The sequence below is a fragment of the Astatotilapia calliptera genome, chromosome 7 (assembly GCF_900246225.1).
Source record: "Astatotilapia calliptera chromosome 7, fAstCal1.2, whole genome shotgun sequence".
In the NCBI taxonomy this organism is placed as follows: Eukaryota; Metazoa; Chordata; class Actinopteri; order Cichliformes; family Cichlidae; genus Astatotilapia; species Astatotilapia calliptera.
Window position 1 is genome coordinate 67,738,617 of NC_039308.1, and position 26,874 is coordinate 67,765,490.

Consider the following 26,874-nt stretch of genomic DNA (forward strand, 5'->3'; position numbering starts at 1 on the left):
GGAAAAAAGTTAGCGTTCATCCTCCAGCTTCACTGTGTTTATGCTAACATAGCTGTGTAGCTAGCGGTCACGTAGCACATCATTATATACCAGCTAGCCCAACTTCAGTAACCCTACAAACGTCACTGCTGTTTAGTTTTCTGTCTTCATTTATGTTGGAAGTGATAACAGAGCTGTACGTTTGAATTTTTCAGAAATCTCTCAGTCAGAACATGCTATATCATGTTTAGGTAACTAGTGACACTAGTGAGCTAACTTCCTGCTAACTTCTAACTCTGTTAAATGTAATAAATCCTGTTTTCATGGATGCCTGGATGTTAAACTTAACTGTTACACCTGGTAAAGCAGCAACGCTGATGATTTTATTAAAGATGAAAGAATTTAGACAGTTTTTAACTCTCAGTGATGCTGCAGTGTTCGTTGACTTTGAGACATGAAGCGGACGGAGTTTAGGACCCAGATTACTCCCAGATTTATGAGCATCTTAGTCCGACAAATACGACAATAATGACGGCCGCTTGCATGTTCGACAAAAAAATTTGCTTTGGTGTGTATCTGACGGACGAAAGCTAAACCAGTGTCACACCACTGAAGTGGCACCATTTTTACAAACCAATTCTGGTTCATCCGTTTCACTCAACGATCCGGTTTCCCCCATCCCATTCTCCATTTCCGCCATGCTTTTTCGGCCATGTGCGTATGAAAACAAAGGCACTGCACATGCGTGTTTTACCCATATTCTATCGCAATTTTTTTTTTCTTTTGGATCTTTAGCATCAGAATTGTTGTCTTAAGGCCAAGAAAGATGCCAAGCGGATTTATTTTACCAAGTGGATCATCATGGCCTTGCCATATTGGTCCATTTGATTGACCTTTATTATAATTATGAATTTATTTTATTTTCAGTTGCTACAAACGGGACAGACATGACTGGGGGATAGGACAGGGGGAAAGAATGAAAGAAAGAGAGGGAGAGAAAGAAAACCAAAGGGGAGAAGAGACGGTGAGAAGGGGGGGAAGAAAGAAAGAAAACAACAGAAGAGAAAGCAAACAACAAAGAGCAACATAATAAAAACATAATAAAAAAAAAAGCACCATCACAATAAACTAGCTAGCAGTAGATATCAATAGATACTAAATAATAAACGATATTGTGCAGCACATAAGATAGACAGCACACAATGTGCTTTGAGGCAGCAGCCAAGAAAGCTGTAGTCCGCGTCTGTGAACACCTGTGTGCATACCTGTGTGCATACCTGTGTGGATCAGCATGCTTGTATTCCAAAGGTTTCTCCATGTAACGATCTGCTAGGGAGTGTGGGGAGCCACAGCCCCGTCCTCCAGGGTATGAAGCAGGTATGGAGGAGATATTTTATTTTCTTATCATTGCCTAACACAATAAGAAAATAAATACCGCCATATCATACGTGAATGGTATGATATGGTGTGTGTGAATAAGACCAGAAAGATGGCGATCAACTCCAGAAAGAAGAGGATGGCGACACGACCTATGTCTGTCCTCAGACAGGAAGGTGATGTCGTGTCTGGGCCCAATGCTTGGATGTGCCCATCGAGAACTGAGAGACCGAAAAGGAACGAACAAGCTCTGATTTTTGAGGAAGCTGAGATCCTTCAGTGAGTTCTGCAAAATGTTGACAGGTTTTCTGTCACTGAGTTGTGGAAACTACGATGTACTCTGCTGTGATGTGCTGGGGAAGCAGCGTTGGAGCGGTGACACCAGCCGATACTTGGCATGAGCCATCAAGATTTAATTATATGTTTATATTATCCACTACTAAAGAAAATACACACAGTCACAGCAAGACTTCAGACACAAAACCCCGAGGCTTTCATTATTATATCTGGAGACTTTAACCATGCCACACTGGACTCTACTCTGGCTGCTTTTCACCAGTTTGTGAATTGTCCCACAAGGAGCAACAGGACAATTGACCTACTGTATGCTAATGTGAGAGATGCATACAGAGCCACCCCCCTCCCCCCACTAGGGAAGTCAGACCACAACCTGGTTTACCTACAGCCACAGTACACACCCCTCGTCCAAAGGCAGCCTGTCACAACGCGCTCCATCCGGAGATGGACCCCAGAAAAGGAGGATGCTCTGAGAGACTGCTATGACACCACAGACTGGGATGTGCTCCTGAGCCCACATGGTGAGGACATAGAGGGGGCGACACACTGTCTTACAGACTACCTCAACTTTTGTGTGGACACGGTCGCCCCTGCTAAGACGGTACGGTGTTATCCTAATAACAAACCGTGGGTAACACAGGAAGTCAAAGCTGTCCTCAACATGAAGAAGAAGGCTTTCAGGAGCAAAGTGAAGGAGGAGATGAAGGCAGCACAGCGGGAGGTGAAACGCTGCCTGAGGGAAGCAAAGGACACCTACAGGAGGAAGGTGGAGCAGAAGTTGGAGAGGAACAATATGAGGGAGGTCTGGAATGGTGTGAAAACCATCACAGGCCACAACACCAAGAAAAGCACAGTGGGGGGGACTGTGGAGAAGGCAAACGAACTCAACAACTTCTTCAACAGGTTTGACCAGCCCACAACCCCCCCACCCTCACCTTCACTACAGAGTCCTCTCCCCACTCTCCTGCCTCCCTCGCTTCCCCCCCTTCCTGACACCATGACACCCCCCTCCTCCAATCCCTCTCTCAGCAGCAAGACATCTCCCCCCCTCCCCTCCTCCCAAACATCTCCCAGTGTCACAGTGGATCAGGTCAGGAGGCAACTGAGGAAGCTTCGCCCCAGAAAGGCAGCAGGCCCAGACAAGGTGTGTCCTAGGATGCTAAAGGCGTGTGCTGCTGAACTTGGGGAGCCGCTACAACGAGTCTTCAACCTCAGTCTGCGACTGGGGAGAGTGCCCGCCCTATGGAAGACATCCTGCATCGTCCCGGTCCCCAAAAGGAACCGGCCCAATGAGCTGAATGACTTCCGACCGGTGGCACTGATGTCACATCTTATGAAGACTCTAGAGCGGCTCTTCCTCAACCTCCTCCGACCACAGGTACAACATGCCCAGGACCCACTACAGTTTGCATACAAGGCGGGTGTCGGAGTGGAGGATGCCATCCTGTACCTCCTACACAGAGCCCACTCACACCTGGATGGGGGAAAAGGCACGGTCAGGATCCTGTTTCTTGACTTTTCCACTGCCTTTAATACCATCCGGCCCTGTATGCTTCAGGAAAAACTGAACAGGATGGAGGTGGACCCCTGCCTGGTGGCTTGGATCTCCGACTACCTCACCGACAGACCACAGTACGTCAGGCTGAAGGACATCACGTCTGACACTGTGGTCAGCAGCACAGGAGCACCACAGGGAACTGTGCTGTCCCCTCTTCTCTTCACCCTGTACACCTCTGACTTCTGCTACAACTCTGAATTATGCCACATTCAGAAGTTTGCAGATGACACGGCCATCATGGGGTGTATCTGGGATGATCAGGAAGAGGAGTACAGAAGTCTGGTGAGGAACTTTGTCGCATGGAGTCACACAAACCACCTGAAACTCAACACCTCAAAGACTAAGGAACTGGTTGTGGACTTCGGGAGGTCCAGAGAAGGTCCACTGCCAGTTCAGATAGAGGGGGAGGAGGTGGAGGTGGTCAACAAGTACAAGTACCTCGGGCTGTGGGTGGACAATAAACTGGACTGGTCATGCAACACAGAGCACCTGTATAAAAAAGCCCAAAGCCGACTGTACTTCCTCAGGAGGCTGAGGTCTTTTAACATCTGCAGGAAGCTCCTGAGGATGTTTTACCAGTCAGTGGTTGCTGGAGTACTTTTCTATGCTGTGGTGTGCTGGGGGAGCAGCACAGCAAAGAAGGACTCATCCAGGCTGGAGAAACTGATCAGGAGGGCTAGCTCTGTGGTCGGCATGAAGCTGGACACTCTGGTGACAGTGGCAGAGAAAAGGACATTAAAGAAACTGCTGGACATTATGAACAATGCTGGGCATCCTCTGCACACGGCCATAAACAATCAGAAGAGTCTGTTCAGTGACAGGTTGCTTCTCCCCAAGACAAGAACTAACAGACTTAAAAACTCCTTTGTCCCACACGCCATCAGACTGTTTAACTCCTCTCTGGAGGGGAGAGGGAGGGGTAACAGGAGGACAAAGGAGGGGGGAACAACTAAGCTGTAGTGCCTCTTCACCTCACTGTGCAATACCTTTTGTAAATAGTCAACAGTGCAATAGACTCCATACTTGAAATGTGCAATTCACTTGTATTTTTATTTTTTATTCCTATTTATTCTATTTATCCCCTTTGTATATTTTATTTATATTTGTCTCTGTATTTATATATGTGTGTGTGTGTGTGTGTGTGTGTGTGTGTGTGTGTGTGTGTGTGTGTGTGTGTGTGTGTGTGTGTGTGTGTATATATATAACAATTCTGTAACTGTAACTTCGGTCGTTGCTGTGCTTTTTTTGGAAATCGAATTTCCCAGAGGAACCCACCCGAGGGATTAATAAAGTTCTATCTTATCTTATCTTATCTTACTAAGAAACAATTAAAGGAACACTTTGAAAACACATCAGATGTCAGAGGGTCCTGCTGATCTCTGTGCTGATATGGACGGTGTTAGAAACTGGAGCATGCAGCGTCACTTACAGGAAAACGATCAACCTTCTGCACAAAGGGCTGAATTCAAAGGAACCCCCAAATCAACGTAAAGTAACGCAGCATAATGTTGCACCTCAACATGGTCCTCAGTAGTTCGTACGGCCCCGTGTGCTTCTGTGTGTGCCGATGTTGGGCCATGCTCCTGATGAGACTATGGATCTGACATCGAAGCATCATTCCCAGAGGGGATCTACCGGATTTGGGTCAGGCGAACACCGGGGCCAGTCGGCGTTATCAGGAACTGATCGCACTGTCTCGCCACATGAGGCCGGCGTTGTTGTGCACTCGGAGGAACCAGCAGCCACTGCACCAACGTAATGTTTGACAGTAGTTTAGGGATTTCATCCTGATACTTGACAGTAATCAGGATGCTGTTGTTCCTCAGTGAGTATGCTCAGTGCCTCCCCTACACCGTCACTGACCACATGCTGAACGAGGTTACGGGCATCCCCCACGCCTTATCAAGACCCATGTTTGCCACATGTGCTGGTGGCGGACCTGCCTGTTCTGGTATTACAGCAGCCAGGCTCCATGGCGCTGCACAGTGAACACAGGGCTCACTAGAGGATTTTGGGCTCATGAAGTCTTCTTTCTGATTGGTTGGTCAGAGACATTCACACCTGCTAGAAGTCCTTCTGTCAGGCTCTGGCAGTTCCTCCTGCTGTTCCTCCTTGGACAGAGGAGCAGATGTCCACTCTACTGATGGATCTTCTACAGTAACTGCCTTTCTCCTGGAATTTCCTCCATGCTCTCGAGACTGTGCCGGGAGATACAGCAAACCTTCTGCCAGTGGCATGTATGACTGAGCCATCTTGGAGCAGTTGGACAACATTTGCAGCCTTTGGAGGGTCCAGGTATCATGATACCAGCAGTGACCCTGACTCCTGTAAGAGCAGTCAGAGAAGATGACGAGGGGTAAAGTGACGTCACTGTAAAACCTCTTTGGAGGTTCCCCACCAATATCCTCGAAGTTTAACTGATTTGATGCTGAACTCTGGTTAAAATGTATTCCTTTGACTTTGTTTTTCAGCAGTACATTAAATATAATCTGTACAGACTTCCTGTTAAAGATGATTGTTTGAATCAAGCCGAGTATGTGGTTATCAGCGCACCAAACGACTCGTTCACAGCTGAAAGTTTTTCAAAACAATTTTCAACAACCAGCAAAGTCAAAGTCATTTAGAAGTTTCTACCATCTGCTTCTTTACAACTTTGATGGCGTCTATTTTTAGAAGGTGAAGGGTCACGTTTGACGATTCGTGAAATATCCATAATCACATATTCTAAATCTCGGGTGACCGCTTCAGTCCATATGAGAGGCTGATAGCATATTCATACTCAGGTCTACAGGCCTGTGTGCTTTATTAGAAAAAACTGTCATGAATATCTTATAGGCTCCTAATGCTGTGTGATACATTAGGATCTGGACACATTAAAGTTTTAAAGGCACATTAGATTGGCAATGACAGAAGGATTAGGAGAACGGCGTGGGGGGCGTGGCTGTAAAAGAAGAAGAAAGTGAGTTAAAAACATTACAGCGGTGGTTTATATTTGTGGCTTTATTTACTGAACGATGTCACGTTTCCTGCTTGAGCTGGCAGGTCACGCGAGCAAGGACCGCAAAGAAGGAAGCAAGGCGCCATTCAGAAGACCGCAAGTTTGTGGGAGACGCTTCTCGCTCACGTCGCGCGCTCTATGCTGCGCGCTCTATGCTGCGCGCTCTATGCTGCGCGCTCTATGCTGCGCGCTCTATGCTGCGTGCTCTTTTTCAATAATATATTATCTCTGATCTTCAGTGCTGTTGGCTGGAGGCTTTCTCCCTTCTAATATTGCTGAATTGCAATAGAGTACTTTTAGTTAGTCCCTGTTCTTCCTCTTTAGTTGATACTGCTGACCTATGAGGTCTACCTCCCACCTGAAACAGCCCTTGTGTGTGTGCTGCTCGGTGCTGCGTCCGTGTCAGTGTTTCACATATGAGAGGTCATGACCCCGCAGCCTGGAGTACACTTGTCTTCATCTGATTACATATTAACAGCCTGGACACACGGGCGTGGTCGTTGTGGGCGACGGGTCCTTTGACCCTCGGTAAAAAGCAACGCGTTCTCCCAGCGGACACCCCCCCTTCATTAATACAGACACCCACTGTCTGTCTGTATTTGCCTGTCGGCCCAGCAGTGTCAGGTGTTTCTGTGTCGTCCTCAGGTAAACGGCTCCAGGAGTGGGTGTGTGTGATCCTGTGCCTCTTTCTTTTCATCATCAACTTCTCTTTCCTCCTCCTGCACTTCTCCACCGTTCACATCTACAAGATCGTCCTCGGCATCGGTAAGCTGACACTCACACGAAGTCACTAAACTGTGATGGCTGGGATTTTGTATGTAAATGCTAATAATCATTTTCATGAGTTCATGTACACCTCTAATCAAGTTTTTGTAATTCTCTGTCCACGCCTGCATTTATGTAACAGTCCTCGGAATAGTGACGGCAGATTTTGCATCGGGGATTGTGCACTGGGGAGCAGATACCTGGGGGTCGGTGGACATCCCTGTTATTGGGAAGGTACGCACGCACGCACGCACGCACGCAGGCAGGCAGGCTGTATCAAACACCTTTGAATAATTTCACATCAAATCAAGTTCATTTTCCTGCCAACCGAACTCTGAATCAGGTGTGCAGCAGTCTCACTAGTGTCGGTTCTGCTTTGCCTCTGTCAGACAGGCGGGTCGCTGACCAGCTGGTAACCACTGGTCACCTGGAAAGTGTGTAATCACTGACTAGTTGTTGCTGGCTGTCTCTGTGAAATCAATTGGTAAAGCTCCATTTCTGCAGGCCTACAGGCTGGTCAGAGAGACTGGTTGCACTGGAAAGCTCCTGGTCATTGATTTGGTTTGTCTGCAGACATTTACAACCAACTCCCCAAACGTCTGAGACCCTTTTAAACCCCTCGTAGTTCAACCCAAGCAATCACTGCAATGGTTTTGATACAGCAGCTGCTTTGTCACCAACTTTGGCTTCTTAAGTTTCTTCAGTCAAGGTAAGTTTAGCAGATCACATGGTTCATTCGATTGCTTCTGAGTGTTATGCAAACATTTTCCCTTCATCATTCTTTTTTCCCTCAACATAGAAGGACAAAGTCAAACTGTTCATCTTACAGCCGACTGTTTACTTTTTCCAAGCTTGGTTGTTAAATCTCGTCCTCTCTTATTTTGAGCTCCGCACTTTAAACAGAGAAGGAAGATTAATGTCTGCTCTTCAAAAGAAATACAAGTCGTATGTCCCAAACACCAAAATATTCTAGTAGTAGCAGCAGCAGTAGTATTACTAGTAGTGACATATATTTTTGTATCTTTAGTGACCTTTCAGAACACAAAGGTCAAATGGCCCAGTGTCAGGTTATTTGGGCCTACTGTCAAAAATACCTGTATCAGCGCCACCTGTGCACACTTTTGGAAACAAGTTTTGGCATTTTTAATATTTATTTTTTCATTAATCGAGAAGTACCACACAGTTACAGTTCTTATTAGTGGACAGTCCACCTAGCTCTGTCCTTCGCCTGTTCCCCCGCTGGCTGACTCCCTGCTGTGAGTCCACAGTCTCATCGTGCTTCTTGTACAGTCTTGGTGACTGCAGCGGGTGACTGCAGGCGGGTGACTGCAGCGGGTGACTGCAGGCGGGTGACTGCAGTGCTTTTCCTGCACTTTAAATGCACTCTGAGCTGGAAGGCCACTGCAGCTGATACCTGCAGCAGGTGGAGAATGGGTTCATGTCCTGCTGACTGAACTGGAGCGTCTGTGGGATGAGAGCGGCACTGACGAGGCAGCTGATGTCATTTTCATTTATTTTATTTGTTTGTCAGAAAGCGCCTGGTATTTGAAATGAGTGCAGAAGAGCACCTTTATAAATGATAGTATTTTAAAAAAGCCTTTTTTAAAAACACGTCCATCCTCAGATCCATTATTTTTGCATCGTTCTTGCTTTGGTACAGTTTTCCTGAATAATCCCAGCGAGCCAGATGGGACGGGTTTCTTTGGTTTTTACAGTTGGAGGTTTTGTTAAAAGTTGGTGTCTTCGCTTTCCTGGGACTGCATCACCGTGGTAGCAGTCGCCCCCGTCCCCACAGCTTTGCACTTCCGTAGTGATCTGAAGCTAAATGTCAGTGTAACACAAAGCGATTTCCCTGTAGGCAGTAATGTCCACTGCACTCACACACGCGCACACACGGGGTCACATGTGAACAGTCTCACCTTGAATATTGACGACCTTTCAGCGCACAGTGCACATACAGTATGCACATATTTATGTGGCTGCGTTACAGTAATCCACACACTCCTCTCAGCCAATTAGAGTAAAGGTTATCCTCATTTCATCCAATTAAAATCAGTATGATCCGGTGCAGCATGCAGATTGGTTCATGTGAACTTTGATTAATGGCGTGTGAATTTAGTGAGTGGAAGTGTGGGAGCGTTTCATCTACTGTTCCTTGTATTTATGAATTATTCATATATAAATAATGTGTGAAAAATGGAAGCTGATGTGTGAAGCATCCCTGTAAGAACCGTAGGCATTAATCACACTGTCCCACATGTTATCACTACATCATTAATAATAATTTGATATTGTTCACACTTTGATTGCAGTTCACACCATTTGTTACTTTGACTGAAAAACTGCAAACATATGCAAACGTGTTTTATTTACAAATACTTATTATCATAGTTAAATATGACCGCAAACACCAGAATCACCTTAACACCTGTAATGCAATTTGTAGTATTTTTGTAGTACAAGACAGTATTTGCTGTACTTGACTGATATTATAACGACTTAGAGATTCTAATGTGATTCAAACAACATTATATAAACACGTCTCCAGCGTGATGCATGCATGTCATTCATTGTTTCCTCGTTGTCTTTCTGAGCTTTGTGTTAAACATGATGACACGTGCAGGCTGTCACACCTCATCACTACAGTGCTGCATTTGTAGACTGTTGTGTTGCAGCTCCTTATTTTTGCATGGTTGGCTACCAGCTCGTGAGTGTAACAGCTTGGAGGCTGGCTGTGTAGAGCGCTGTCGTCTATCAGTGCAGTGCACGCGAAGGAATGAATGATGTTTGTTTTAAATTCATTTAAAATAATCCCGTGTCTGCTTGTATTCTTTATACATACAAGGTGATTATGTATTTAAACATAAATACAGATGTTTGGCTCCAACCTTAAAACCACGAACAGGTACAGATGTTGTTATGTAGTTACATGCAGTACATGCAGTACTCATTCAAATGTAACGTGTAAAATGAAAGGCTGTATACATGACTGTAGTTATTGCACAAACACACCAGGAAAAAAACATGAATTGATTAATTAGCATTGTTGTTGTGTGTGAATCAAATATGTCTCTGCTCAGCAGCCTGCTGGATTCCGGCTTGAGATTACTGCCAGTACTTCAGTGTAATCTGATTAGCTGCAGCACCGACAGTCTTGACTTCGATGTGAGGATTTCTAATGGTTCGTGTAATTTGGGCTGTACCTAATGTATGTCTCTATTTTTAGATGCTACCTTAATAATATTTATTTGATATGTGCACTGTACTATCAGATGATGCTGAACAGTAATTTTAGGATCCCTGTGTTACTTGTTGTGTTTGCAGAAGGTATTATTTGGTGTGATGTTTATTTCTAATGTGGCATTTATTGAGGTTTGGGGTAGTTACTGGGACCAAAGGCACAGCAGCAGTCACAGATTTGCATGGTGTGTTGGACACTGTAGGAGACCTCTAATAAAGACTTTAACTGGCAGAGAAGAATGGACCTTTACAGAGAACAGAGGGCTGACAATAGTCTGCTGGAAATAAAGCGTCCACCTCTGCTGCATTTGTGAGGCTGAGAATAAAGCCGGCCCGTGCTCCCGGTTAGCGTTAGTTTGAATATCAAACACGAGCGTGATTCAGAACACCTGAGGCTAATGGCGGCCGTATTAGAGCGTTAGAAGTTGGCGCTGTCCTTTATTTTTGCCTTCTGTTATTTTATTCTGTTTTTGCTGATGTATGTCCAGTTTCCTGTCGCCTCTACCTGTGATGACCTGTGTAAACATGTGTTGTCTGTACTTTATGTACCGCTGATCTCCAAGCTGTTCAACGTGTCTCGTCTCAGACCGGCTCCCACTGAAGGTCATCGAATTCATCCCACACGTCTCATGTCACACCTTATATTTCAGACTGTGGGTCGTGTTTTTGTGTCACTGCTGCTCTCCTGCTGATGTTGAAAGTGTGGTAGCTGCCTGATTTAAACAGTTATCATTCATCTGCACACACACGCTTTTATTTGGACTTGTGTAGCTTTAGATTTTTAGACCCAGTAAAGTAAACGTCTGTGGGTGGGAGCAGCTGAAGAAGACTTTTTTCTTTAAAACAGGTGGTTTGATTAAAGACTTTATTCAAATCAAGGCTTTTATGGCAGTTACAGTAACAAGCACTGCTGTTGGGTGCTAGAATTAGTCTGTGTGTCATTAGTGAAACATGGGGCTTCGTGTGTTTAGCTACAAAGTAACAACAGTCGTCAGTTAAGGAATGCGTCAAAGTAAGGAAGCTAGTGGAGTCAGTCAGCCGCTGTCCTCATGGAAACGTAACCCGCCAGTACCCGCTGTACTCTGGAGTACATGCATCATATCAGCATTTGGCTTAAAAGAAAAAGAAAATCTGGAGTACAAACTTGTGTACGAACACATTCAGAGAGCGCATTATGATGCATGCTTCTGTCCACATCACAGTTGGAATATGTTGTTGTTCAGACAAAATAGGGCGAGAATTATTGCACAAAGTACACTGCCAGGTTGTTGCTCTCCAGGAGAAATTGTGTAACACCAATTTGTTCTTTCTGTGAGTCTACAGAAAGCCTTTTCTCTACTCAGCAGTGCTAAAATTGCAACACTAGTTTAAGAAGTGCTCGACAATTTCCCTGTAGCGTTTCCACATTTCCTTTAGGAGGCTTTTTGTCGTCATCGTGTCGTTGAGCTTTAATTGACTCAACAAGGATTTAGCAGTCCTCTAATGACACCACTTTGAGGACAAAGTCACGCTCATTAGTTCCCAATGATGCTCGATTCACACGGAAATTTGCCAGATGTGCTTACAGTTTTGGGATATATGTTTTAAGATCCTTTCTCCCCATCTAGTTCACTTGTGCAGTCATATTTTAAAAGCATCGCTACTTCTGTCCTTGTGTCGTTAACGAACAAATCTCTTTCAAGGCAACTCTCCAGTGAGGCTGATTGGAGCATTGAAAGAGAGTTAATTGAATGATGTAAGTCGGTTCTTATTTAAAGGACAGAAGGAGGAAAAAAGAGTGCGATATTAAAGGATGGTAAGGTTGGGCCCAAAAAAGAGAGAAACTAATAAAAAATACAGCAGACGAGGTTGGAAGGACAAAAAAAGAAGGGGGTGGAAGGGCGTGTCCATCCAAGCAGTGGGACAGCGGTGGTTGCTGGGGCGATGGGCGATGTGAGCTGGTGATTAACGGATGTCGTGCAAGGCAGGCCGTTAAACGGTGTGGGATTAGAGGACACGCAGCGACCGGTGGCCCGCCGTTAACTGGGAGCGCCCGTGCCGCCCCTCTCGGCACGACCTCTGCGGCTTAGCCGGCCTTTCATCTAGCTGAGGGCTGCGGTGAGAGGAGGGGGACGATGGAGGAGGGGGAAGCAGCGGTAGAGAAGGGAGCTGGGCCCGTAATTGTGAGGATATCAACAGATAGTTTCAGCGTTTGCAGTGGCACCTACCGACGATGTCTGCTGATAGGCGTGTGCGATTGTTTCGAGCGGCTAACCCGACAATAATGAGTTTTCACGCTGATGTTTCGACGGCTGCACACAAACACGCACTCGGATAAATGCGCACTGTGCACAAACACATGCAAACCTTCCTCTTTTTGCTTTTTCCACACAGAGAAATAAATTACCTTTATCCTCTGTGTGCATGTGGGTGTGTTTCTTTCTGTCCTCTTTTGTGCTTCTGAGATTCAGATTCAGTCTTTCATTTGAGACCCCCATGCTCTCACAGACGGGTGTCTGCCTCTGCACAGTGCTGCTGGGGTTTGCTGGGTGTGTGTGTCTGTGTGTGTGTCTGTGTGTGTTCTAAAGCACACATTTTTGAATTGGTGGGGTGTCCATGGGTCATTTATGTGTATGAGTGTGTTTGCACAAGTTGACTGCTGTTCTGTGGTTTATTAGGATGCTGGATATGAGCTTTGGGGTTGCACAGGGTGCTCAGCACCACTAAGTGTGTGAGTGTGTGAGTGTGTGTGTGTGTGTGTGTGTATTTGATCTGCATTGGCGTAAAGAGGATAAACATGGTTTTGTGTTGTGGTTTAAAGTGAATTTAAATTCATTAGAGGAACCCAACGATGACTTTCAGCCTGTATGTGCATGTAACTGTAGCCCCTTTATTTAGCACAGACTAGATCGGCTCTTCACCCTTTTCCATTCATTTGTGTCCTGATGTCATGATTGTGTTATTAATACGCTGTTATCTCAACGTCTGAGCCTCTCAAAATGGTTCATGAATAAAATCAAACCTTTGGATTAAAAGTGTGCAGTCGAACCAAATCTTGATTTAACCTCCGCTGCAGTCGTGTGCATAAAAATGTCATTGGCCATAAACAAATGGACTAAATGTCTCTCTGACATGAAAACGAGCAAACAAAAGAAGCCAAAGCGTTTAGGTGACGCCGACTCACTCACCGCCGTCTGCACAGCTTTGCAAACATATAAAAACGGCAGTCGGTAACTCCGAGCTGCTTTTTCTCACCTTCATCTTCCTCCACGCTACGCTAGTTCTCCTGCTAGCTGTTGCGAGTTACAAAGTGCAGACTGACTGAGAATAGTTTTATTCATTTCTTTTCTTTGCAGGCATTTCTTCGACCATTCAGGGAGCACCACATCGATCCGACTGCCATCACTCGCCACGACTTCATCGAAACCAATGGCGATAACTGCATGATCCCCATCCTACCGCTGGCTCACATGGCCTACAAGTTCCTCACTTACACACCAGGTAAATCACACATCTGCTTATACCGGCTGCAGAGACACAGATCTCTGCACTATCGCAGTCACTGTTTGAGCTGTGCTCTTGTTGCTGGGCGAGTCAGTTTCCTGTAAATATCTGCTAGCAGCTGTGGGCACATCTTAGATGTGATAAAGGTTGGTCAATAACGAGAACAGCAGTTCTGTAACCAGTCTGCACGAATGCCACCATCTATCAGAACTGGTGACCTGATGGTCAGTAGGGTCCTTAGAACATGGACGCTGCTGCTGATGGAGGACTTGATGGAGCACGCCATCCCCTAATCTAACTGGTGTTTAAATCAGCATGAATGTGATGGATTGGCAGAATCTTGGCACATGTAGTTTTAGTGTCAACACTAGACTAGAAAGAGCTGGGAGCTCCTTCTTTGCTCCATCATATCTTTGTCAAGTCAAGTTTATTTATAAAGCACATTTAAAAACAACCAAGGCTGACCAAAGTGCTGTACAATAAATTACAAATATAAAATACAATAAAACGCAAGTACATAAAACACCTCACTGATAAAACAATAAGTTAAAACAGTAAGTTAAACCTTGCTAAAAGCCAATGAGAAGAGGTGAGTTTTAAGAGCAGTTTTAAAAGTTCCTAGGCTTGTGGAGAATCTGATGTGAGGAGGTAAACTGTTCCACAGTCTGGGTGCAGCCACAGCAAAAGCCCTCTCTCCCCTTTGTGCCCACTATCTCTGTAAGGCAAGGCAAGGCAAGGCAAGTTTATTTGTATAGCACAATTCAACAACAAGGTGATTCAAAGTGCTTTACAGAGACATTAGAAACAAGAACAAATAAAAAGCATGATTTAAAATTGATTAAAACAAGCAAACTAACTAACTAACTAATTAACAAACAAACAACAGTATATAAAATCAAAACAGATAAAATCAGAACAGTAGATAAAATCAGTAGTTAAATGTAAGTTTTGAAATTTAAGCTTAAAGTGTGGATTTGGTGCTTTATTCAAATGCAGCTGAGAACAGGTGAGTCTTCAACCTGGATTTAAATAAACTGAGTGTTTCAGCTGATCTGAGGCTTTCTGGGAGTTTGTTCCAGATATAAGGAGCATAAAAGCTGAATGCAGCTTCTCCGTGTCTGGTTCTGACTCTGGGAACTGATAAAAGACCGGATCCAGATGACCTGAGGGATCTGGAAGGTTCATACTGGGTCAGGAGGTCACTGATGTATTTTGGTCCTAAACCATTCAGAGCTTTATAGACCAGCATCAGAACTTTAAAGTCTATCTGTAGTAGTAGTGTCTGAAAACAACCAAGAAAAAAGATGAGTATTTCTTCAGTGAAAGAAGAAAGGTAAACCAACAAGTGGAAAGTCATTTTAGCCCTTCTTTCAGATTGGATGAACCAAACATTCACCAACCAACCAACTGACTGGGATTTGTCGATCTGATCAGGTGAAGGAAGCCCAGGATGGACACAGACAGCTGCTGTTTGGAAACCTCAGTGTGTCATAGCCTTAAATATTCTTCTTTTGCTTCCTGTGTAGAAAAGAAAATCATCATTGCCATTCTTATTATCCTGAGAAGCTCGAGGGTGTAACATTGTAGACGTTTGAGCTAACTTCCTACAATTAAACCTCAAACTGGCGATGAAAATGCAAGGACTTCAGAAGGTCAGCTACAGTGTCAAACAGTTTGTAGCTGTGCCTTAGTACTGCAAGGTGCCAGACTAATGGAAGTTAAGGAAAAGCATAGGGCAGGTGATCATGTGCACTGACCTTACAGCTGCAGGGCAAGAGGTGGGAGGGACTGGAGGAGGAAGATCAGCAGGAGAAACTGAGCAAGCTGTTATTGAGGAGGTGACATCTCCACCTGTCATGTCTACACTACAAGTTGAGCTGAAAGGTCACTGATGGGAGGAGCGGAGGGGAGTTGACATCAGTTAGTTGGGTTAAAGGCTAGGTTAGCTACCGTGCTGTGAGGTTAAGCTGCTCCCAAGCATCTAGCACTGTGCATGTCTGATAAAGTGATAAACCGAGGTAGCTGGATAGGAAACGAAATAACAAAGTACCAGTGAAGGCGTTGCAGAGGGTCGTGAAAACTGCCCAGCGCATCGCCGGAGCACCACTTCCTGCCATAAAAGACATCTACAGGAAGCGGTGTCTGAAAAGGGCTGGGAAAATCATCAAAGACCCCAGTCACCCATCACATGGACTCTTCACCCTCCTGCCCTCTGGGAGGCGCCACAGGAGCCTCCGGACTAAGACCACCAGGTACCGGAACAGCTTCTTCCCCACAGCTGTCAGACTCCTGAACTCTGCCTCCTGACATCTGACCCACGTTAAACTCATGGACTGAACATACACACACCCACAATGGACAACTGTACCCTCAAACACAATAATAACATGGACTGAACCACCACTCACAACCACCAGCACTTTATATAGCCTCTGTAGAAACTATCTACACCCTCACTTATCTTAACTGCACTACTGTATAGCTCTGTGTAAACAATCATTCTGTACATTCAATAATCTTTAATCCTACAACTGTTTACAACTTGCATAGTTCCCATTTCTGTATAGCTGTATATCCCAGATTCTGTAAAGTTATTTATTTCATATTCTGTATAGTTTTTCATATTTATATCCTGTTCATATCCTGTACATAGCTTGTACTCACTACAGCCTGTACATACTTAGTTATAGAATATTCACAACATACTTCATACCGTGTACATTATAACATACCATAATAGACCCATTTCTGTAATATACTCACATATCTATATTATTGCTAATATATATTGTAATATATCTATATCACTAAAGCACTTCTGGATGGATGCAAACTGCATTTCGTTGCCCTGTACCTGTGCATGTGCAATGACAATAAAGTTGAATTCTATTCTATTCTATTCATTCATACATTCAGAGGAAAAGAAATGCATGCACGAAACAAGTCTGTTTCTATTTGTTCAATTCTATTTATACAAATTTATTTATATAACAACAGTCGCCTGTTATTGTAAGGTAGACCCTACAATAATAGGTACAGAGAAAAACCCAACAATCATGTGACCCCCTATGAGCAGCACTTTGGCGACAGTGGGAAGGAAAAACTCCCTTTTAACAGGAAGAAACCTCCAACAGAACCAGGCTCAGGGAGGGGCGGGGCCATCTGCTGTGATTGGTTGGGGTGAGAGAAGGAAGACAGGATAAAGACATGCTGTGGAAGAGAGACAGAGGTTAATAACAGATATGATTCAATGCAGAGAGGTCTGTTAACACATAGTGAGTGAAGAAGAAACACCCAGTGCATCATGGGAGTCCTTCAGCAGGCTACACCTATTGTATTGTATTTTTGTATTGTATCTTTATTTGTTTCAGACATATAAAACAAAAAACAATATATACACACTACATATATTTTCATTTACAGATACGAATATATATGTAGATATACACACACACACGTATGTGTTCAGATAAACAAAAAATATATAATGAAATAAAACAAAATCGTCTGACATAATGTAACAATGTTTGGTCTGAAAAGGAGTAGGAAGAAGTATGAACATACTTATTAATTCCTACCCCTGCTCAACATCTTATTGATCCCACATAATTCACCTAATTCCCATCATCACATACTCCACACGATACACGAGGAGAACCTATATAAACTTGGCTACCGTGATTGATATAATTTGGATATAATTTGATATTTTTATACATACAATGGGTGATCATCTTTATCGGTATCATATTCTTCCAAAATCAGTTTTCGAAGTATTTTCATGAACTTACTAATTCCTGAGCATTGCTGTAGATCTATAGTAAAACTATTCCACAGTTTTACCCCATAAATAGTGACACAAAAGGTTTTAACCTTTGACCGTGCTTTAAGAATCCTTAGATTCAATTTCCCCCTCAATTCATAGTCTCCTTCTCTGTCATAGAACATCCTCTGTATATTTCCTGGTAACATATTGTATCTGGCCTTGTACATAATTTTTGCAGTTTTATATTTTATAAGATCCATAAACTTCAGTATTTTTAATTTCAAAAACATGATGTTAGTATGGTCTCTGAATCCTGCTTTATTAATCATCCTGATTGCTTTTTTTTGAATTTTACATATTGGTTGAAGTGCAGTTTTATATGTGTTTCCCCAAATTTCCACACAGTATTCCAAATATGGCAATATAAGTGAACAATAAAGTACCCGGAGTGATTTGGAAGGCAAAAAATATTTAACTTTACTTAGTACGGAGATGCTTCTTGACAGTTTGGCTTGTATATGCTTTATGTGAGGTTTCCAGCAGATTTTGTTATCTATTATCACACCCAGAAATTTTGTATCCGAAACTTGCTCTATTTCAACATTGTTTACTAATCATTTTGCTCCTGCATCTTTTTTACAATTTCCGAATAACATAAATGTAGTTTTTTCCAAATTTAATGATAGCTTATTTCTATCAAACCATGTTTTCAGTTTAATCATTTCTTGTGTGACAATTTCCAAAAGCTGCTGTAAGTTCTCTCCAGCACAAAAAATATTTGTATCATCTGCAAATAGAATAAACTGTAGTATATCTGATGTTCTGCATATATCATTGATATAGAGGATAAACAGCTTTGGTCCCAATACTGACCCCTGCGGAACTCCACAAACAATGTCCATACACTCTGATTGATTTCCCCCAATTTTCACAAATTGCTGCCTGTCTCTCAAATAACTCTTTACCCACTCTAACACCACTCCTCTAATGCCGTAGTACTCCAGTTTATCAAGTAATATGTCATGATTAATTGTGTCAAAAGCTTTTTTTAGGTCAATGAATACACTAACTATACATTGTCTTTTATCTATATTGTTGGTGATATTTTCGATCAGTTCCATTAATGCCAATGATGTTGATCTATTTGATCTGAAACCATACTGACTATCCATTATTATTTTGTGTTTATCTATAAATTTCTCAAGTCTATTACTAAAGACTTTTTCCAGTATTTTTGAAAATTGAGAAAGTAGAGAGACAGGCCTATAATTTGTGAATTGGTGTCTGTCACCATTTTTAAACAGTGGTGTTACTTTAGCTGTTTTCATTTGTTTTGGGAATGTACCAGTTTGTAAGGACAAATTGCAAATGTGTGTTAAGGGTTTGGAAATGCCCTCTATCACTCTCTTAACGATTTCCATATCAATGTCGTCAGAGTCTGTAGAGTTTTTTGTTTGTGATTTCCCAACAATATCAATGATTTCCTTTTCTTCCACCACCGTTAAGAACATTGAATGAGGATTGCGGTCAATGAGTCTGGTTTCTTTCTCTACAGAATCTGTTATATCAGGAATTGTTTCAGCCAAGTCTGGCCCAACACTTACAAAGAATTTATTGAACTCATTTACCACATCTCTCATATTAGTAATGTTTCTATCATTATTTGCGAAATACGAAGGATAGTCTGCCTGCCCCGAGCCCTTTTTGATGATGGTATTTAATGTTTTCCAGATCCCTTTAATATTATTTTTATTCATAATCAGTAATTTTTCATAGTATTCCTTTTTACATGACCTTAAAATACTCGTTAATTTATTTTTATATTTCTTGTATTTATTTTCAGCTTCTGTGCTTCTGTTCATTATAAATTCTCTGTATAAGGTATTTTTCTTCTTACATGCATTTTGCAATCCTTTTGTAATCCATGGGCACTCTGCATATTTTTGTTTTTTACTATATTTCTTTACTGGGCAATGACTATTATATAACAGTTTAAATTTTCCTAAAAAAATCTCATAAGCTTTATCAATATTTTTTTCCTTATACAGCATCTCCCATTCTTGCTTGAGTAAATCACTTTTGAATGCGTTTATTGACTCTTCTGTTCTCACTCGTTTGTATTTTATTGTGTTTTGCTGTTTAACCTTCCTGTAATTGCTGTTATACACTATAAAAACAGGTAGATGATCACTGATGTCATTAATTAGGAGACCACTTATGGTTCTATTTTCTGTTTCATTAGTAAATATATTGTCTATTAGGGTTGCCGACTGTGCTGTAATCCTGCTGGGCTTAGTGATCACTGGAAAAAGTCCCAAGCTATACATTGTATTAATAAATTCCTCTGTCGCTCTCTGCTTGTTTGGATTTAGTAGATCTATGTTAAAATCCCCACAAATGAACATGACTTTTTGATTTGTCCTAATGAATGTTTTATCTACCCACTCCTTAAAAATTTCAATATTAGAACCTGGTGTTCTATATATACAGCTTACAATGACATTTTTCTCTTTTCCCATACTAATTTCTATTGTTACACACTCTAATATATTATCTACCGCCATCGTCATTTTTTCTACCATCTTGTATTTTAAATTTTTATCCACAAACAAGGCCACACCACCGCCATTCTTATTCTTTCTATTTGTAAGATTTAATTCATATCCATCTATTACAAAGTCCTCTCCTTTCTGTTTATTAATCCATGTTTCAGATACTGCAATCACACTGAATGGATGTGTAAATTTGCTTAAATATTCCCTTGTTTTGTGAAAATTTGCATATAAACTTCTACTATTAAAGTGGATTATAGATATTTTGCCGTCGACCAAAATAGCATAACTAAGGGAGGATTCAGGGTCACCTGGTCCAGGACTAACTATATGCTTTAGAACATAAAAGACAACGATCGAGTTGTTACATTCGCATAAAACCCTAAATACTACTACTACTACTGCTGCTACTACTGCTGCTAGTACTGCTGCTACTACTCCTGCTTCTGGCTGCTACTTTTAGGGATCGCCACAGCACATCATCTACCATCTAGCCTCACCTCTGTCAGTGCGCCCCAGGGTGGCTGTGGCTGCAATGTAGCTGCCATCACCAGTGTGTGAATGTGTGTGTGGATGGGTGGATGACTGGATGTGTAAAGCGCTTTGGGGTCCTTAATGACTGGTAAAGCACTATATAAATACAGGCCATTTACCATTTTTACCATCTACCTCCATCTTACCATCTTCCTACCTCCTTCCTGTCACACCAACCCTCTGTATAGTCTCCTTCACTACATCCATGACTCTGTGCACGTCTGCTCCTGCCTGGCAGCTCCATATTTAACATCATTTATCCAGTATAGGCCATATCCCTCCTGTGCACACGTATTCAGTAGTTTTCCAGTTCTTTTGGGTACCTTTACTGTGGTTTCTCGGAGTATAAACATAAAACTTTGATTTGATGGCCTTTCTTAAACAGTCCTGCGTCATTATTATCTCAGCAGGTGTTTGTGAGGGTCTGGTAAGTGTTGATGTGCAAAACATCCCTTTTTAAAAAGTCTCCATTCAGAAGAAATAAATGCTTTAGCTTTCCTAACTTAGCTCTACCGTGCATGAGCAAAATACATTTGAGTTATTGACATGATATTAGAGATTAGATGTAAAACTAACCAGAAATGTCAAAAGAAAGTAAAGGTTAAAAGTGTTATTGTGTTTGAACGGTGTAAGTGTCTGTAAAAGATCATCGGTACGTTTAAGGGGAGTCAGACTTTAACAAATCGTCTGAAACCAAAAGAATGAAAATGTTAAAAGTTCAGCTGCTTGTCCACAGGAGGGATCCGTGCATGAGGCGAGAGGGAGGAGAGATTAGAGGCAGCAACAGTGAGGTCCACTTGTAGGTGACATCCACACCTGTCATGTCACACACCACAGGGAGTCAAGAGGTCACCAAACGGACGCAGTGACATCCACACCTGTCATGTCCGCGCCTTAAGAGGTCGCAGCTAAGCGTTCGAGGGCGAGAGCGCACGGAGAACAGAGGAAGCGAGAGAGCGCGCGGGGGCAGCGGAGGGTCGCGTAGCGGTGAGATGACATCTAAACCTGTCATGTCGAGCTCCTCGCAGTGTCGAGCGGTCACCAGACAAAGACGGAGACAGAGGTAGACGGGGAAATCTGAAAAGCGCGAGGTGACATCTCCAGCTGTCATGTCTGCACTTGAACTGGGGTCAAGAGATTGTAGTTTTCACCAAAGACAAGGGACAAGACATGGAGACGGACAGAGAGAGGACAGCTGTAAGTCACAGGAAGACCGAGAGCTATCAGCTGACAAACCAGACTCACACGTTCATGGAGGCTGTGCGCATCCTTATACTGTTCATGCATTCATTATTGTCAGAAATGTTGTGCGCAGCTGCTTCTGTGTGAGTCCTGACATGTTTGTCAGCTGTCAGCTCAAATCAGCGCTGACTCCGTAAACAGTTTTCAGCTACCGATGACAAAATGCTTGTTATAGGCGAGTGCGTGGCCGCGGTCAGGACGTCTGATTAATCAGCTGTAGTGTTATCAGTCCACCGGTGTCTGTCGTTGTCTTTGGGTCAGAGTTTGCATCAAAGGGGACGCATGTCCAGCTGCAGTTAGTGTGGGACAGCTTTCCACGATCGAGCGAGGCTCGGCGAGGCTGAGATAAACATCTTCCTTTGAGCCCCCCTCCAGTTAATCCAACTTTCTTTTGATTGGCTGCTCGTTGTAAAACAATGATGGAGCGTCTGTGCTTGCAGTGCTGTGTGCCTGACCAGATTCAGTGTATCCAATCCTGCTGACATCACAGAGGGCCGAGAAAGGGAAAAAAGACATCGCTAACCCGTTTCTGTGATTTATGTAGTGTTGTCACTGAGTCAGCATCAGATACTTTTAATTTCACCCTTTACTTCCAAAAGCTGCACTGAAAGCTGTTTTTTCCTTTGTAGCACCACAAAGAATAACTGAAAGTCTTCAACATCATTTTGTAAATGCACGGCTCATTAAACGTTCAAATGTGAAATCAAAATGCACCTTTTTACAGTTCTCGCTGAGAGGAGAGATTCGGAGGTTTCCAGGAGTTTTACTGCTCCTGACATCAGACTGGGCTGCACGTGGAGTTTGACACTGCAGAGCGTGATATTCAGAATAAAGATGGTCACTTGTCATATAACATCTCAGCTAATGTCGACTGTTTGATGGTGACTCCGCTCCTGTTAGAGTTCAGGCTAAGAATGAATAAATGGGACTCAGCAGGTTACCTCTTACTTGGTGCAAATTAACATCACACCAGATATTTCTCAATAAAAGTACTCCATATTTTTTGAAGTGCTCTCTCATCCCATTGGTTGACAGCTTTCAGTGACCTTTTACTGTGTTTCACTGTGACTTTGTGTTACCTTCGTTCCCCAGCCTTCGCATACAAAGCCAGCAGCGCTCGGGTCGCTCCCTCCATACCTGTGCAGGTGTGACGTGTATCCTGAGCCTCAGAAGTTCTTTAACCCTTTAAAGCCGGTCGGAGCGGGCACGCTCTGTTGTGCGTAACTATTTTAAAATCCCGGTAGAACCGGAACCGCGTAAGCATATGAAACCGGAGGAGTTGTACTTGCATCTTATGCCATCAGCTTGTCCTCGGTCACAGTTTCCTTCCACATAAAGCTTTGCAAAAACATCATAAAAAGCGCTTGCAGCAACAAAAACATAATATTCCAGAAACACGCTTTGCTGATCCGATCAGCTGTTTGTAACACTTCCTACGTCCATCAGCTCGAACTTTCGCATGTCCGCCATGACCTGCCCAAAACTGGAAGTGACGTCATTTTCACGGAAATGTAGTTTTTTACCATCAGGGCCTCATGAGCCTATACTGGTGCTTTTAAAAGTTATGTTTGACTTTATGACTTTCTGTGTCGTTTCTGGGATGCTGAGGACTCATATTGCACTGCTGGAAATAGTTTATTTTGATGCTTATGCTGCTTTTTTATAATATTTATTTTCGTTTTTCCTGCAGTATATAAAAATTGGTGTATTTCAAAAATAAAACTATGAAGACACTCAAAATAAATTTCCTGTGGTGGGAAACTATTTTGTGCAACTTTTTTGTATTTACAGTTTTGAGGGATAAGACTCTTAAATTTCTCTAACTACAAATATATGTTAAAAAAGCAAAAACGATTTTCAATTTTTTTGTAGTTTATTGCACTTTTTTGCAATTTATGTAATCACTATGCACCTAATGCAGACATATTATTAAAATTTGGGCTATAATGGTTGTATTGATGTATAGCAACTTGAAATGCTCCCAAAAATGGCTCCACAGCATGTAAAAATATAATATAAGCTCTGGCGGACTTGGTTCTATGGTAGGTCTTAAAGGGTTAATGTTTAATGATTCATAGTTACGTTTAAACACCAGCAGGAAGTTAGGTGCTCAGTAAAGAACAGGAAACATGGCCTCGTTTCCTTCTTTGAGTGTAGACTGCTTACTTCCTCACCCCTGACCTGGTGCCTGCAGTGTGGCAGAATGTGTGCAGTCATCTGTTCGTCGTCTGATTGGAAACATCATGCTAACCATTGCTAACATCTTCTTTAGATAAAGTATGTTTCATCCTCTCCTTTCAGGCTCTTCAGCACCTCCGAGGTTCAGCATCTCTGTGGGAGTCCTGCTCCTTCATTACACTGAACACTTTGATCAATTATTCCATTAACTTTCCCTCGTCTTCTTTCTTTGTGTCTGTTGTCACCTTTCAGAGGCCTTGCTGGAATCCTACCCCTGGGATTGCTACGTCTTCGCCCTGGCGGTTTTCGTCACGCTAACCAATCAGATTCACAAGTGGAGCCACTCCTACTTTGGCCTCCCGCGATGGGTCACGCTGCTCCAGGACTGGCATCTGGTGTTGCCACGGAAACACCACCGCATCCACCACGTGTCGCCGCACGAGACGTATTACTGCATTACCACCGGTATGATGCTGAGCTCCGTATCAGAGGGGCAGACGTGACTGCTACTGTCTCGTGACAGGACGGTCACTCATGTGTCTGCTCAGATTCCTCGACGTTCTCGTAGAGTCGTGCAGGGGAATCAGCCCGTGTCTCTGTCAGGCTGTCAGATATACAGGGAGTGCAGAATTATTAGGCAAGTTGTATTTCTGAGGAATAATGTTATTATTGAACAACAACCATGTTCTCAATGAACCCAAAAAACTCATTAATATCAAAGCTGAATGTTTTTGGAAGTAGTTTGTAGTTTGTTTTTAGTTTTAGCTATTTTAGGGGGATATCTGTGTGTGCAGGTGACTATTACTGTGCATAATTATTAGGCAACTTAACAAAAAACAAATATATACCCATTTCAATTATTTATTTTTACCAGTGAAACCAATATAACATCTCCACATTCACAAATATACATTTCTGACATTCAAAAACAAAACAAAAACAAATCAGCGACCAATATAGCCACCTTTCTTTGCAAGGACACTCAAAAGCCTGCCATCCATGGATTCTGTCAGTGTTTTGATCTGTTCACCATCAACATTGCGTGCAGCAGCAACCACAGCCTCCCAGACACTGTTCAGAGAGGTGTACTGTTTTCCCTCCTTGTAAATCTCACATTTGATGATGGACCACAGGTTCTCAATGGGGTTCAGATCAGGTGAACAAGGAGGCCATGTCATTAGTTTTTCTTCTTTTATACCCTTTCTTGCAGCCACGCTGTGGAGTACTTGGACGCGTGTGATGGAGCATTGTCCTGCATGGAAATCATGTTTTTCTTGAAGGATGCAGACTTCTTCCTGTACCACTGCTTGAAGAAGGTGTCTTCCAGAAACTGGCAGTAGGACTGGGAGTTGAGCTTGACTCCATCCTCAACCCGAAAAGGCCCCACAAGCTCATCTTTGATGATACCAGCCCAAACCAGTACTCCACCTCCACCTTGCTGGCGTCTGAGTGGGACTGGAGCTCTCTGCCCTTTACCAATCCAGCCACGGGCCCATCCATCTGGCCCATCAAGACTCACTCTCATTTCATCAGTCCATAAAACCTTAGAAAAACCAGTCTTGAGATATTTCTTGGCCCAGTCTTGACGTTTCAGCTTGTGTGTCTTGTTCAGTGGTGGTCGTCTTTCAGCCTTTCTTACCTTGGCCATGTCTCTGGGTATTGCACACCTTGTGCTTTTGGGCACTCCAGTGATGTTGCAGCTCTGAAATATGGCCAAACTGGTGGCAAGTGGCATCTTGGCAGCTGCACGCTTGACTTTTCTCAGTTCATGGGCAGTTATTTTGCGCCTTGGTTTTTCCACACGCTTCTTGCGACCCTGTTGACTATTTTGAATGAAACGCTTGATTGTTCGATGATCACGCTTCAGAAGCTTTGCAATGTTGAGACTGCTGCATCCCTCTGCAAGATATCTCACTATTTTTGACTTTTCTGAGCCTGTCAAGTCCTTCTTTTGACCCATTTTGCCAAAGGAAAGGACGTTGCCTAATAATTATGCACACCTGATATAGGGTGTTGATGTCATTAGACCACACCCCTTCTCATTACAGAGATGCACATCACCTAATATGCTTAATTGGTAGTAGGCTTTCGAGCCTATACAGCTTGGAGTAAGACAACATGCATGAAGAGGATGATGTGGACAAAATACTCATTTGCCTAATAATTCTGCACTCCCTGTACGATGTGAGGCTGAGTCTTATAAATGACAGATCCGTGTAAAAACGTCCTCCACTGTTGTTGGGACGTCCGGCCCCAGATTTCCTGTTGTTCACAAACCTGCCATCCTCCTGGCAGCGTGGGATACATGCTGAAAGATGCCAGGACAGGAACACAGCTGGACTGTACAGTCGCCATATGTTTGCAAGTATGTGACATCGTCCGTGTGAGCGAGCTCGGCCTCCTCGTGCACCGAAGAACAGATCACGCGACGCCAGACGACCAAACCCCTGAATAATGTCCTCCCTTTATTTTTACATCTATCAGCAAACCCAAACCTTCCTCGTCACCCTCGACCGTTTGTCAGTGCGATCGTCGTGGGCGGCCATTTTAGATCGCCATCGTTGAAGCTGCAGAATAATTTCCTGTGCGGCTCTCTGCAGATTCGGATGAGATGGCGGATGTGTCTGTGTGATTCTTATAAATAACTAAAAGAAAGCGTTTGCGTGCGTGTGGCTCTGCAGAGACGAGGCCTCGCTCACAGATTCAGTATTCTGCCTGCATCTGGGTGAGAGGGGGAGAGAGGGGAGGATACTCGAGGGGGATTCAGCTTGTACATCACCCTGCGCCCCAGTGGACGACAGATGTGAGTGTGTGAGTGTGGGTGAGCTGAGGGGGGTGGCAGACTTGTGTGTCTGTACACACACACTGCGTACATCTGCATACTCCAGCATCTGTGTGCTAGTCT

General features: G+C 43.3%; 1 protein-coding gene across 1 annotated transcript in view; it reads left to right on the forward strand.

The window, feature by feature from the left end:
• The window catches only part of si:ch211-212o1.2 (transmembrane protein 189), a 57,962-nt gene that overhangs the window by 28,755 nt on the left and 2,333 nt on the right, over window positions 1–26,874 (forward strand). The window contains exons 2-5 of the mRNA XM_026176818.1: window positions 6,855–6,974; window positions 7,117–7,208; window positions 13,550–13,694; window positions 24,222–24,434. Of these exons, the coding sequence (XP_026032603.1) occupies window positions 6,855–6,974; window positions 7,117–7,208; window positions 13,550–13,694; window positions 24,222–24,434 (570 nt within the window). The remainder of the gene's footprint in view (window positions 1–6,854; window positions 6,975–7,116; window positions 7,209–13,549; window positions 13,695–24,221; window positions 24,435–26,874) is intronic.